The following is a 13026-nucleotide window of genomic DNA, read 5'->3' as shown; positions in this document are numbered from 1 at the left end:
GAACACAATCCTTTTAAAACAAAGACACATTTTATCGGCTAAATTGTAAGTTTTTTGGTTTATGCCTGATAAACGTGTATTAAATAAAAGCGAATTAAAATATATGAATTACTGAATGTAATAAGTCCTACCACTTTGTAAAATGACTCTTTTGGCTCTGATCATACGAATTGTCCACACATGGTGATATCGGATGATTGCTCTCATGCTGGACAATTATCTGTCTGTATGATTTAGGCCTCATGCACACGACCGTTGTTTTGGTTCGCATCCGAGCCGCAGTTTTGGCGGCTCGGATGCAGACCCATTCACTTCAATGGGGCGGCAAAAGATGCGGACAGCACTCCGTGTGCTGTCCGCATCCGTTGCTCGCAAAAAAAATATAACCTGTCCTATTCTTGTCCGCGTTTTACGGACAAGAATAGGCAGTTATATTAATGGCTGTCCGTGCCGTTCCACATATTGTGGAACGCACGCGGACGCCATCTGCGTTTTATGGATCCGCTATTTGTGGACCGCAAAACACACAACGGTCGTGTGCATGAGGCCTTAGGGAATTTCTACGTGTTCCTAATATCAGTTTATGAACCGGCTTATATGTAGTTTTGAAATAATCAGTGTCCTAAATTGTGTAATCGGGACGTAAAGACGCAGACAAATATATACAAAGTTCTATGTGATTTAATTTCACGGCGGCATAAAAAAATATATTACAACAAAACAAAGTACACTGGAAAGTTGAGAAGAAATCCAATCAACATAATACGCTACAAACACGGACTGTTAACATGGATGCTGGTCCTTAGGGAAGCGATCGCAGAGCTGCTGTAGAGAAACCCAGACCTTGACTCCTGGTTATTCATCACCGGTCATTATGGAGATAAATTCTTGCAGATTTACTGAAGAGAAAAGAAAGGAAAATGTAACCGGAGTAAAATAAACTAAGCAGTAAGGTTCCCCGGCAAAACGACACAAGGGAAGGTAGGAGAACAGCTGTCACCCCTGGGAAGGTGGTAAGAATATGTCTACACTCGGGATTAGACTGAAGACAGGTCAATATCTGAGAAGATCACTAGAGTTTGTTCAAGATATCAGGTGGCTGAACCAAAACATTGTTTTATTTTAGTCTTGATATGGCTGAGATGAAGGAGCACAGATTTGGCCCCGATCGGAAAGAGTGTATTAGGTACTTTCACACTAGCGTTATTCTTTTCTGGTATTGAGTTACGTCCTAGGGGCTCAATACCGGAAAATAACTGATCAGTTTTATCCTAATGCATTCTGAATGGAGAGCAATCCGTTCAGGATGTCTTCACTTCAGTTTTTTTTTACTTTTCAGGATGGAGATAATAGCGCAGCATGCTGCGGTTTTATCTCCGTCCAAAATTCCGGAACACTTGCCGAAATGCCAGATCTGGATATTTTTCCCATTGACATGCATTAATGCCGGATCCGGACCAGAGTGTTCCGACAAAATGGATCCGGCATTGCGGTCTGTGCATGCTCAGACTGCATAAAAGTGAAAAAAATAAATGTCGGATCCGTTTTCCGGATGACACTAGAGAGACGGATCCGCCATTACAATGCATTTGTCATACGGATCAGGATCCTGATCCGAATGACAAATGCCATCAGTTTGCATGCGTTTTGACGGATCCAGCAGGCAGTTCCGGCGATGGAACTGCCTGCCGGAATCCTCTGCCGCAAGTGTGAAAGTACCCTTAGAGGGACAGATTTTCTGGCAGATGATCGCTGACGAGCGTTCCTATGAATGCTCGTTAGCGATTATCTGACATTCTAATACTGCCTCCAAATGTCCGGTGAACGAGCAAACGCTTGTTCATCAGGTTATTTGTGATTTTTAAACATGTTTAAAAATCACAATGGTGCTGGCAGCAGATTGCGCTGTGAAATAGGTAGGGAGACGGGTATAATCTGCTGCCAGACTCCTCCAGCAGCAGCTTTCCTTCTCTGAGGACATAGGATGAGGTATGCTGAAATTAAACAGGTCACAAAGTTGCCGGAAAAGTTCGGGTTCGAGTTTGGTGTTCGGGCATTTAATAAAGCTTTTGAAAGGCCGCAGAGCAGCCAATCAACAAGCTTCTAAAACTGTGGGCACGTAGAAGCCATCACAGCCATGCCTAGGAATGGCATGGCTGTGATTGGCCGGTGCATCATGTGACCCAGCCTCTATATAAGCTGGATCACGTGTAGCACCTCCCATCAGCTCTGAGTAGTGCAGGGACAGGAAGCAGGCAGCTGAAGCGAGGGAGAGTGTTGGGAATCTGGCTATTTGTTTTGTGGATGACCTATAGTGATTTTTTGTGGGTGCAATACCCCAGCTTTGCACCCCTGACACAGAAATTGAATAATAAATCTGGCTGTTAATTCTGTGGGTGACCTATAGTGATTTTCTGTGGGTGCAATGCACCATTTTTGTACCCCTGTCTGGCTGGTGACATATACCCATTTTTGGTGTGAGATACACGTGCACTTTATACGTGACAGGGAAATGAATATAGTTAATCCGTCTGTTAGTTTGGTAAACCAGGCATGGATCCCACAGGACTCGTCCATACCTTGTGCTGAGTAGACATGTATACCGGCCGCACCCAGCCATTGTTATACTTTAGCGCACTTTCTCTTTGCATTCTCTTTTCTATTTCCCAATGTTTTGGGGTCTTCCCAAATTTATAAAAAAAATTAAAATAAAAAAACAACAAAAATAGTGTTGGCTATTTTCTTCTATTCTATGTTTTTTTAAGTCATTTCCCTATCCACATTTGTTTCCAGGGCAACTGTCCTGCTCTTACCCCCATTTTGCAGCCATTCTATGACCATTTTACAGCCATTTTAGTGCACCAAAGTTCAGGTCCTTATTGACTTTAATGGGGTTCGGGTTCAAGTTCAGGTCGAGTTTGAGTCCCGAACCCGAACTTTGACCCGAAGTCCAGCCGAACACGGTGAACCTGAACATCCACGGGTCTGCTCATCCCTAGTTGCAACGTATTCCACCGTATAGACATTCAGTGGGATACGCCACCCGTACAGTGCACACTTAAAGGTGGTTTCTCATTTCAGCAAATGGCATTTATCATGTAGAGCAGTGGTTCTCAACCTTTCTAAAGCCGTGACCCCTTAATACAGTTCCTCATGTTGTGGTGACCCCCAACCATTACATTTTTTTCCTTGCTACGTCATAACTAATTTTGCTACTGTTATGAATTGTAATGTAAATTATCTGATATGCAGGATGTATTTTTATTGCTACAAATTGAACATAATTAAAGCAGAGTAATTAATCACAAAGACAAAATGTTGGGTAGCCCTCAAATAAATAAATCAGTGGTGCTTCAAGTCCCCCCCAAATAAATAAATCAGAAGTGCTCAGGGTCCCCCAAATAAATAAATCAGGGGTGCTTCAGGTCTGCTTAAAATTTAAGCAGACCTGAAGCACCGCTGATTTATTTATTTGGGGGGGACAAGAAGCACCGCTGATTTATTTATTTGGGGGACCCTGAGCACTTCTGATTTATTTATTTAAGCCTTGCTCAGCCAAATAATTAAAATAAAATTAGCCAGGCTCAATTAAGTCATTGGTGGCAGTGGTGCTCAGCGGTGGTGTAATTAACTAAAAAACTCGGACCTCAGCAGAAAGGCAGCCCGACTTACCCGTCCAGACGTCAGGCTCCTTCAAGCACAGGCAGTGATAGGACATCACTTCCTGTGCGCGAGGATAAGGCCTCTTTCAGACGGGTGTGACGGATTAGGTCCGGATGCGTTCAGGGTGCGTTCAGTGAAACTCGCACTATTTTGCAAGCAAGTTCAGTCAGTTTTGTCTGCGATTGCATTCAGTTGTTCAGTTTTTTCCACGCGGGTGCAATGCGCTTTGATGCGTTTTTCACGCGTGTGATAAAAAACTGAAGGTTCACAAACAACATCTCTGAGCAACCATCAGTGAAAAACGCATCGCACCCGCACTTGCTTGCAGATGCAATGAGTTTTTCACGCAGCCCCATTCACTTCTATGGAGCCAGGGCTGCGTGAAAAACACTGAATATAGAACATGCTGCGATTTTCACGCAACGCAGAACTGATGCGTGAAAAACAACACTCATGTACACAGCCCCATTGAAATGAATGGGTCTGGATTCAGTGCGGGTGCTATGCGTTCACGTCACGCATTGCACCCGCGCGGAAAACTCGCTCGTGTGAAAGGGACCTTAGGGGCCGCTGCTGTTGTGCAGGCGACCCACAATAGGAAGCCTCAGGCGACCCCCCGGAAAGGGCAGATCGACCCCCAAAGGGGTCGCGACCCCTAGGTTGAGAACCACTGATGTAGAGGAAGTTAATACAAGCCACATACTAATGTACAGTATTGTGATTGTCGATATTGTCTCCTTTGCTGGCTGGATTCATTTTTCCATCACATTATACACTGCTTGTTTCCATGGTTATGACCACCCTGCAATCCATTAGTGGTGGTCGTGCTTGCACTCTATAGGAAAAAGCATTAGCCTATGTGTGGTCTCGGCCACCAGACAGGCCGGCATTTTTTCTTATAGTGTGTAAGCACGAGCACCACCACTGATGGATTGCAGGGTGGTCGTAACCATGGAAACAAGCAGTATATAATGTGGTGGAAAAATGAGGAGGCAATATGGACAATCACAATACATTAGTAAGTGCCTTGTATTAACTTCCTCTACATCATAAATGATATTTGCTGAAGTGACACAACCCCTTTAAAGGGAAACTGTCACCGGGATTTTGGGCATAGAGCTGAGGACATGGGCTGCTAGATGGCCGCTAGCACATCTGCAATACCCAGTCCACATAGCTCTGTGTGCTTTTATTGTGTAAAAAAAAACCTGATTTGATACATATGCAAATTAACATAAAAGAGTCATATCTTACTTGTGTGACCAGAGACGAGTCATATTTTCAAGCTCTGACTCATCTCAGGTTAATTTGCATATGTATCAAATCGGGGTTTTTTTACACAATAAAAGCACACAGAGCTATGGGGACTGAGTATTGCGGATGTGCTAGCGGCCATCTAGCAACCCATGTCCTCAGCTCTATACCCCAAATCCCGGTGACAGGTTCCCTGGCGTATCTGTGACCTATGATGTGAACAGGCCCTAATCCTGCAGGTGGCTGCGGCGATGGTGCTCGCCTTGCCTCCTCCCCACTCTCAGGCCATATTGATATTTTATAAGACTGTGTATAGAGCGCTGTCATTCCCGGCCAACTTACTTTCTCCATCACCATCCTTGTCAAACTCCTCAATCATCGCTCGCAGCTCTTCATCCGTCATGTTCTCGTCAAGTTCTCTCGCCACTCGACGGAGATTTCTCAGGCTTATTCTTCCTGAATCATCGTCATCAAACAATTTAAAGGCTTTAAGCATCTCTTCTTGGGGATCACGGTCCAATATTAAATCTGTCACTGAAGCACAAGAGGATATAGAATTACTTTACATACCAAACTGATTTCTCCCAGGTGACCCATCGCAGGGGTTGACTCACTGCCTAGAGGCCGAGGCGTCATTCATATGGACACCAACTGCATCCTCTATAGCGGCTTAACCTCTGCAACCAGTTACTTGCCCCAATGGTCAGCTAATGGACGACAGGTGTGCAGGGGGGGGACACAAAGTACAGTGGGGGGGGGAGAAACATTGCCAATAGGGTGTTGGTAAGGAATAAATAAAGTTCGTACATTGCAAAACCTTTTTCTTTTTCGCTTTTTACAACTGCTAGAAGTAACTGAATTCAGGCCTTATAGGTCTAGCGGTCAGCAATGGCTTGCAAGTACTTTTCCTATAGACAGCCTAAGAGATCATGTCAATAAAGCTTTATTCCCCCCCTAAATATATACTGTATATTTAACCCCTTAAACGCCGGAAAATTCCCTGCTTCTCAGAGCGATAACTTTTTTATTTTTCTATTCACATAGCCGTGAAGACTACCGTACTTCCAAGTTGTACTTTCTAATGGCCCCATTTATTGTTGCATACAATGTAGTGGGAAGTTGGAAAAAATTCTAAATGGGATGGAATTGGAAAAAAACACAAACCCATCACAGTTTTGTTTTTATTTTTACACCATTCCCTATGCCGTAAAATACTACAGCGATACTACATTTGTATACATTTTCTTCTGTTTTCATACTGAAAAAAATAAAAGATTAAAAACTTTAGAAAAAACAATGTTTATTCTTTTTATTGCCATACTCTGACCCTCAGAACTTTTTTATATTTACATCTACAGAGCTCATTTCTTTGCGGGACCATCTGTAGTTTTACAGATAACATTTTGGGGTGTGTATGACTTTTTAGTACATTTTTTTGGGACGTGAAGCAACACAAAAATACTGAATTGGCTATTTTGTTTTTCTTTTCCAGTTATTCCTGATTAATATATTTATATTTTAATAGTACGGGCATTTTCAGATGCGGCAATGTCTATGAGATATATATATATATATATATATATATATATATATATATATATATATATTTATATTTATATATTTTTTTTTTTTTTTGTTATAATTTTTTTTATTTGCATTTTGAGGAAAGGGGGGTGATTTGAATTTTTATATCTTTAAAACCTTTTTTTTTTAACTATTTTTAGGCCCCCAAGGGCCTAACAACATGCGGAGTTGCCATCTGCTTGTACAGTCTTAGGACTATTACTGCTAAAGAACTCCTTCCCCAATCTCAGCGAGGGAAAGGCGTTGCAGCCCTAGGAGCGTGAGTTCCTGAGCTTTTTAGCTCTCAAGATGCCGTGGTCACATTTCACCACTGCATCTGAGGGGGTTAAATGTCTATGACTGGTGTTATTGACGATTGTAAATAAATAGTCATAAATCAGCTTAAAAAGATAATACTGGAGACAGAGAAGTCAGATGGATTTCACTGTGAATGGCACTGCGCAGCTTGTTATGTACTGTGATACAAAGAAGCTTCAAAAGAAGTCCATTAGAAAAGTCAAATGGTGCAATTATTTGTAGAAAATCTCTACTGCAAAGATGCCTTTCAGCAAAAAGCACATGCATGTCAGTAACAAAAAAAATTCCCCAAAAGGTGTCCATAGCCTTCAATGTATTTTGTTGTGAGCCATTAGCAAAAGCTTAAAAAAAACACAGCAAAAACACGGTAATCCTAAAAAGAAAAGACCCTCCGGATCTAAAGGGTTAAACAGGTAAAATGGCCAATAGGAAACAAGCACTTACCAACTTCATTGAAGTCATCAAACGCAATCCTGCCTGTTGATTCACTGTCATAATCTTTCAGGATTTTTAAAACATCTGCCTTCTTAACATCAAACCCCAAAGCGCGCATGGCCACCTGCCGAACACAAAACATGTCGGACCAGCGGTTCATCTGGATTAGCGCACACATACGGAAACACGATCACACCTGGTTATCGCAGACAGTTACAGTATGTGCACGTGTCGCCTATTACGCGCTGATTTTCCAAGTAGGTTTTCGTGTGGGAAATGTGCACTGCGATACAGTCTGTGCGTGTCAACTGTGCGGATTTCACCCTCTGCAAAGGGGGAAATCTGGGGGCAAAACCACAACAAAATTCCCAAGTAACGTGTGGATTTTGGTGCGGAAACACAGAAAAAAAAAAACACATGAAAATTTAAGTCTCAATGAGCGAGAACGTGATTTCCTGTTGTTTTGCCGCTAAGCAATGGGGAAAGCTTCAGGAGAGGCGGCTGTGGGACATCTCAGCACTGGTGTTAGGGCATCACTTTAAAATCTGCCGGATGGGCATGATGACACAGGCATATGACCACGTCATCACACGACCCCTGACCTGGTACAGGAGTTTGCAGTGATGTCATTGTGACCGTCTGTCCGGGAAAACAGCAACTAAGGCCCTGTGGCCTGTAGAGAGAAGAAACCTGTATTGGGGGTACTGTGGAGGCATTATTATTGGGCACAATATGGAAGGCACTACTACCAATGGGGTTGCGATTGGGGGTACTGTAGAGGGCACTAGTATTACTTAGGGCAGTCTGGGAGCTCTATTACTATAGGAGGATTATCTGTATAGATAAATTCTTTTTTATGGTCATTGGGGCTGTAGGAAGGAACAAGGGGCTATCCTTGATGGTCGGTACAAGTCACTGAGGTTCCTGGCCTCGGTGAGGCAAGAGCCATTTTTTTTCCTGACGTGTCAGTATTGCAGATTGCAGTCTGACACTTCAGCTGTATAGTATGGCTGTAAAGCTGATCCGGGCGGCTTTAACTGGGAATAGCCAAAGTGCTGGGTGGGTGGCTACTCCCCACGTTTCAGGACGGGTCTTGACAGGTTTAAAAGCAGCCAGCACTGTCAGGTGGTGTGGATTACCTCCCTCTGACAGTGGAGATCTCTGCGCTGAGGTCTGAAGACCGTGTGTCAAACGGGCAGGCCGCCTTACAGCCTGAACGTGGACTTTCTGAGGCTGAGCATTCAGCCGGGTGTGAACTGACACCCAGGATATCATGTGAACGTTATTTTGTTTTTTCTGTGTGTGAACAAGCACCAAGCCTGAAAAGGGACCGTTGTGTTATGTTATGAGTGTGAATAAACACTGAAGATTGATTTAAAACCTAGTCCGTTGCCTCTATACTGCGTCCGCTAACCTGCCTACCAGAGCGAATCCCCACAGGGCACACATCGGGCACAGTATTGGGGGAGTAGCAACAGGATGGCAGTGTTGGGGCACCAGGAGGGGGAGGATGATAAAAAAGTGAGGAATCTAGGATGTCTGTGTGCCAAACCCTGCAGAGAGGAGACGCGGCTGAAAGAAATCATCATGGCGATCTGATCTTTGAATGGAGAAGATGAGGAAAGAGAATTTCTACATCAGAGGAGGTCACTGGATGTAAGAGGTATGTGGGGCTGTGTTCTCCTGTATGTTTAGCAGCACTATATGTAATGTCCATCTAAATATGTCTTTAAGGCCTCATGCACACGTATTTTCTGTCTCCATTTGCATTTTTTGCAGATAGAATGAAGACCCATTCATTTCTAAATCATGTGCCCAGGCCTCATTATATAGTGAGGAACAGGAGATATTACTATAATATATGGGGGCAACACTGAGACATTTTACTGTATAAGCCCCATACAGTATTATTTCTCCTTGTGGCCCCCATACAGTATTATTTCTCCTTGTGGCCCCCATACAGTATTATTTCTCCTTGTGGCCCCCATACTTTGAGGGCAACAAGGAGACATTACTGTATACTGTATGGGGGCAACAAGTAGACATTGTACTGTATGGGGGCTATAAGTTGTAACCCCCCATAGAGTTTAATGTCTCCTTGTTGCCCCAACAGTTTTTTTCTTCTAAATGGGTATTTATCGCAATATATATCGTTATCGTGGGAAATATTTTTGATATTGCCCAACCGTAGCTTGACCAGTCAGGGCAAGTCTCTTTACAGGAAACAGGTGTAAGTCCCAGGTGAGGCCTACACTCATCAGACATGTATTTGCCGTCATGTCATTACCTTTAATTCATGATAATTTATGGCTTTGTCTTTGTCGGTATCAAACAGATCAAATGCATCTTTAATTTCTTGCTTCTGTTCCTCGGTGAGTTCTCTTTTTTTCTTCTTTTTTGTTTTGTCAACTACTAAATCCGTTCTGGTAAAAAAGACGAGGACAAATTATTCACATATCACATCCACAGGTTACTGCAGCTACCGGGGGGGGGGTCCTGACAAAGGGGTAAAGAATAATGAGATCCGGATATCAGACTGCTGCAGGAAGCCGAGGATGTCACCGTCACTGAAGAAGACCCCAAAGGATTTCTTCTTCTTCTTACAAATCATTATGTATAACTTTAAACATAAACTTCATGTCTATAGAGACAGCCCCCTACATCTGCTGACCTATAGGTCTATGGAGACAGCCCCCCTACATCTGCTGACCTATAGGTCTATGGAGACAGCCACCTACATCTGCTGACCTATAGGTCTATGGAGACAGCCCCCCTACATCTGCTGTCCTATAGTTCTATAGAGACAGCCCCCTACATCTGCTGACCTATAGGTCTATGGAGACAGCCCCCCCTACATCTGCTGACCTATAGGTCTATGGAGACAGCCCCCCTACATCTGCTGACCTATAGGTCTATGGAGACAGCCCCCCTACATCTGCTGACCTATAGGTCTATGGAGACAGCCCCCCTACATCTGCTGTCCTATAGGTCTATGGAGACAGCCCCCCCTACATCTGCTGTCCTATAGTTCTATAGAGACAGCCCCCTACATCTGCTGACCTATAGGTCTATGGAGACAGCCCCCCTACATCTGCTGACCTATAGGTCTATGGAGACAGCCCCCCTACATCTGCTGACCTATAGGTCTATGGAGACAGCCCCCCTACATCTGCTGACCTATAGGTCTATGGAGACAGCCCCCCTACATCTGCTGACCTATAGGTCTATGGAGACAGCCCCCTACATCTGCTGACCTATAGGTCTATGGAGACAGCCCCCTACATCTGCTGACCTATAGGTCTATGGAGACAGCCCCCTACATCTGCTGTCCTATAGGTCTATGGAGACAGCCCCCTACATCTGCTGTCCTATAGGTCTATGGAGACAGCCCCCTACATCTGCTGTCCTATAGGTCTATGGAGACAGCCCCCTACATCTGCTCTCCAATAGGTCTATGGAGACAGCCCCCTACATCTGCTCTCCAATAGGTCTATGGAGACAGCCCCCCTACATCTGCTGTCCTATAGTTCTATGGAGACAGCCCCCCTACATCTGCTGATCTATAGGTCTATGGAGACAGCCCCCTACATCTTCTGGCCAATAGGTCTATGGAGACAGCCCCCTACATCTGCTGACCTATAGGTCTATGGAGACAGCCCCCTACATCTGCTGACCTATAGGTCTATGGAGACAGGCCCCTACATCTGCTCCCTAATAGGTCTATGGAGACAGCCCCCCTACATCTGCTGACCTATAGGTCCATGGAGACAGCCCCCCTACATCTGCTGTCCTATAGGTCTATGGAGACAGCCCCTACATCTGCTGACCTATAGGTCTATGGAGACAGCCCCCTACATCTGCTCTCCAATAGGTCTATGGAGACAGCCCCCCTACATCTGCTCTCCAAAAGGTCTATGGAGACAGCCCCCCTACATCTGCTGACCTATAGGTCTATGGAGACAGCCCCCCTACATCTGCTGACCTATAGGTCTATGGAGACAAGCCCCCCTACATCTGCTGACCTATAGGTCTATGGAGACAGCCCCCCTACATCTGCTGACCTATAGGTCTATGGAGACAGCCCCCTACATCTGCTGACCTATAGGTCTATGGAGACAGGCCCCTACATCTGCTCCCTAATAGGTCTATGGAGACAGCCCCCCTACATCTGCTGACCTATAGGTCCATGGAGACAGCCCCCTACATCTGCTGTCTATAGGTCTATGGAGACAGCCCCCTACATCGCTGACCTTAGGTCTATGGAGACAGCCCCCTACATCTGCTCTCCAATAGGTCTATGGAGACAGCCCCCCCTACATCTGCTCTCCAAAAGGTCTATGGAGACAGCCCCCCTACATCTGCTGACCTATAGGTCTATGGAGACAGCCCCCCCTACATCTGCTGACCTATAGGTCTATGGAGACAGCCCCCCCTACATCTGCTGACCTATAGGTCTATGGAGACAGCCCCCCTACATCTGCTGACCTATAGGTCTATGGAGACAGCCCCCTACATCTGCTGTCCTATAGGTCTATGGAGACAGCCCCCTACATCTGCTGTCCTATAGGTCTATGGAGACAGCCCCCTACATCTGCTCTCCAATAGGTCTATGGAGACAGCCCCCTACATCTGCTCTCCAATAGGTCTATGGAGACAGCCCCCCTACATCTGCTGTCCTATAGGTCTATGGAGACAGCCCCCCTACATCTGCTGACCTATAGGTCTATGGAGACAGCCCCCCTACATCTGCTGACCTATAGGTCTATGGAGACAGCCCCCCTACATCTGCTGACCTATAGGTCTATGGAGACAGCCCCCCTACATCTTCTGTTCTATCGGTCTATGGAGACAGCCCCCTACATCTGCTGACCTATAGGTCTATGGAGACAGCCCCCTACATCTGCTGACCTATAGGTCTATGGAGACAGCCCCCCTACATCTGCTGACCTATAGGTCTATGGAGACAGCCCCCTACATCTTCTGTTCTATCGGTCTATGGAGACAGCCCCCTACATCTGCTGACCTATAGGTCTATGGAGACAGCCCCCTACATCTGCTGACCTATAGGTCTATGGAGACAGCCCCCTACATCTTCTGTTCTATCGGTCTATGGAGACAGCCCCCTACATCTGCTGACCTATAGGTCTATGGAGACAGCCCCCTACATCTGCTGACCTATAGGTCTATGGAGACAGCCCCCTACATCTGCTGACCTATAGGTCTATGGACACAGCTTCTTCAGTGCTCCAGATGCAACCAAAATGGTTGCAATTGTGACAGAGAATTTGCAAACGGTGACAAGACTCGCCGTCGCGCTGCAGTTGAATCCTGTGGCAGGGCACGGGAGCCGCTAGTTCACTGCCCCACAGATCAATGCCCCGCCTGAGGCCTATGAGGTAGTAAATCCCGGCACAGGTGGATATGATGAAGTCATGGCTCCCACCTTTGTCGTGACGCAGTGATGTGTGTGTATCTGGCCGCTTGTATCCCACCGTCCCAGGCCCTAGACCACAAGAGGTTGCGGCCTGCATCGTGAACGCCAGCGATTTGGACACAGTAATCAGTAAAATATATTTAAAAGCCGGAGAACCCCTTTAAATAAACCTCCAGTAAAGCCTGTATAACAGTATTCCTTGTATAATGAAATGTTATCGGCTCCTCATGGGTTTTAAGATCTCTGCTTGCTGGCATTCAATAGAAACCTTCTTTCACTTCCAGCGGATAAACATACACCCTGGCCATGTGATGGTCCCATAGGTGCAGGGTCCGTTAGGGTAAGACCATGCAGTGCGC

The 13026-nt window shown here is 45.4% G+C and overlaps 1 protein-coding gene across 1 annotated transcript; it reads right to left on the bottom strand.

Annotated features, from left to right (window-relative positions):
• Positions 1-663: 663 nt before the first annotated feature.
• Positions 664-9677, bottom strand: CETN3 (centrin 3). Its single transcript, XM_044291447.1, has 4 exons — positions 9521-9677; positions 7243-7357; positions 5260-5451; positions 664-899 (listed from the first exon to the last, which is right to left on the bottom strand). The coding sequence occupies exons 2-4, from the start codon at positions 7349-7351 to the stop codon at positions 856-858; spliced, it is 345 nt and encodes a 114-aa protein (XP_044147382.1). The 5' UTR covers positions 7352-7357; positions 9521-9677; the 3' UTR covers positions 664-855.
• Between the last annotated feature and the right edge of the window lie 3349 nt (positions 9678-13026).

The sequence above is a fragment of the Bufo gargarizans genome, chromosome 1, assembly GCF_014858855.1.
Source record: "Bufo gargarizans isolate SCDJY-AF-19 chromosome 1, ASM1485885v1, whole genome shotgun sequence".
Classification (NCBI taxonomy): Eukaryota; Metazoa; Chordata; class Amphibia; order Anura; family Bufonidae; genus Bufo; species Bufo gargarizans.
Note: the sequence above shows the minus strand (reverse complement) of the source record. Positions and strands in the feature narration are given on the sequence as shown.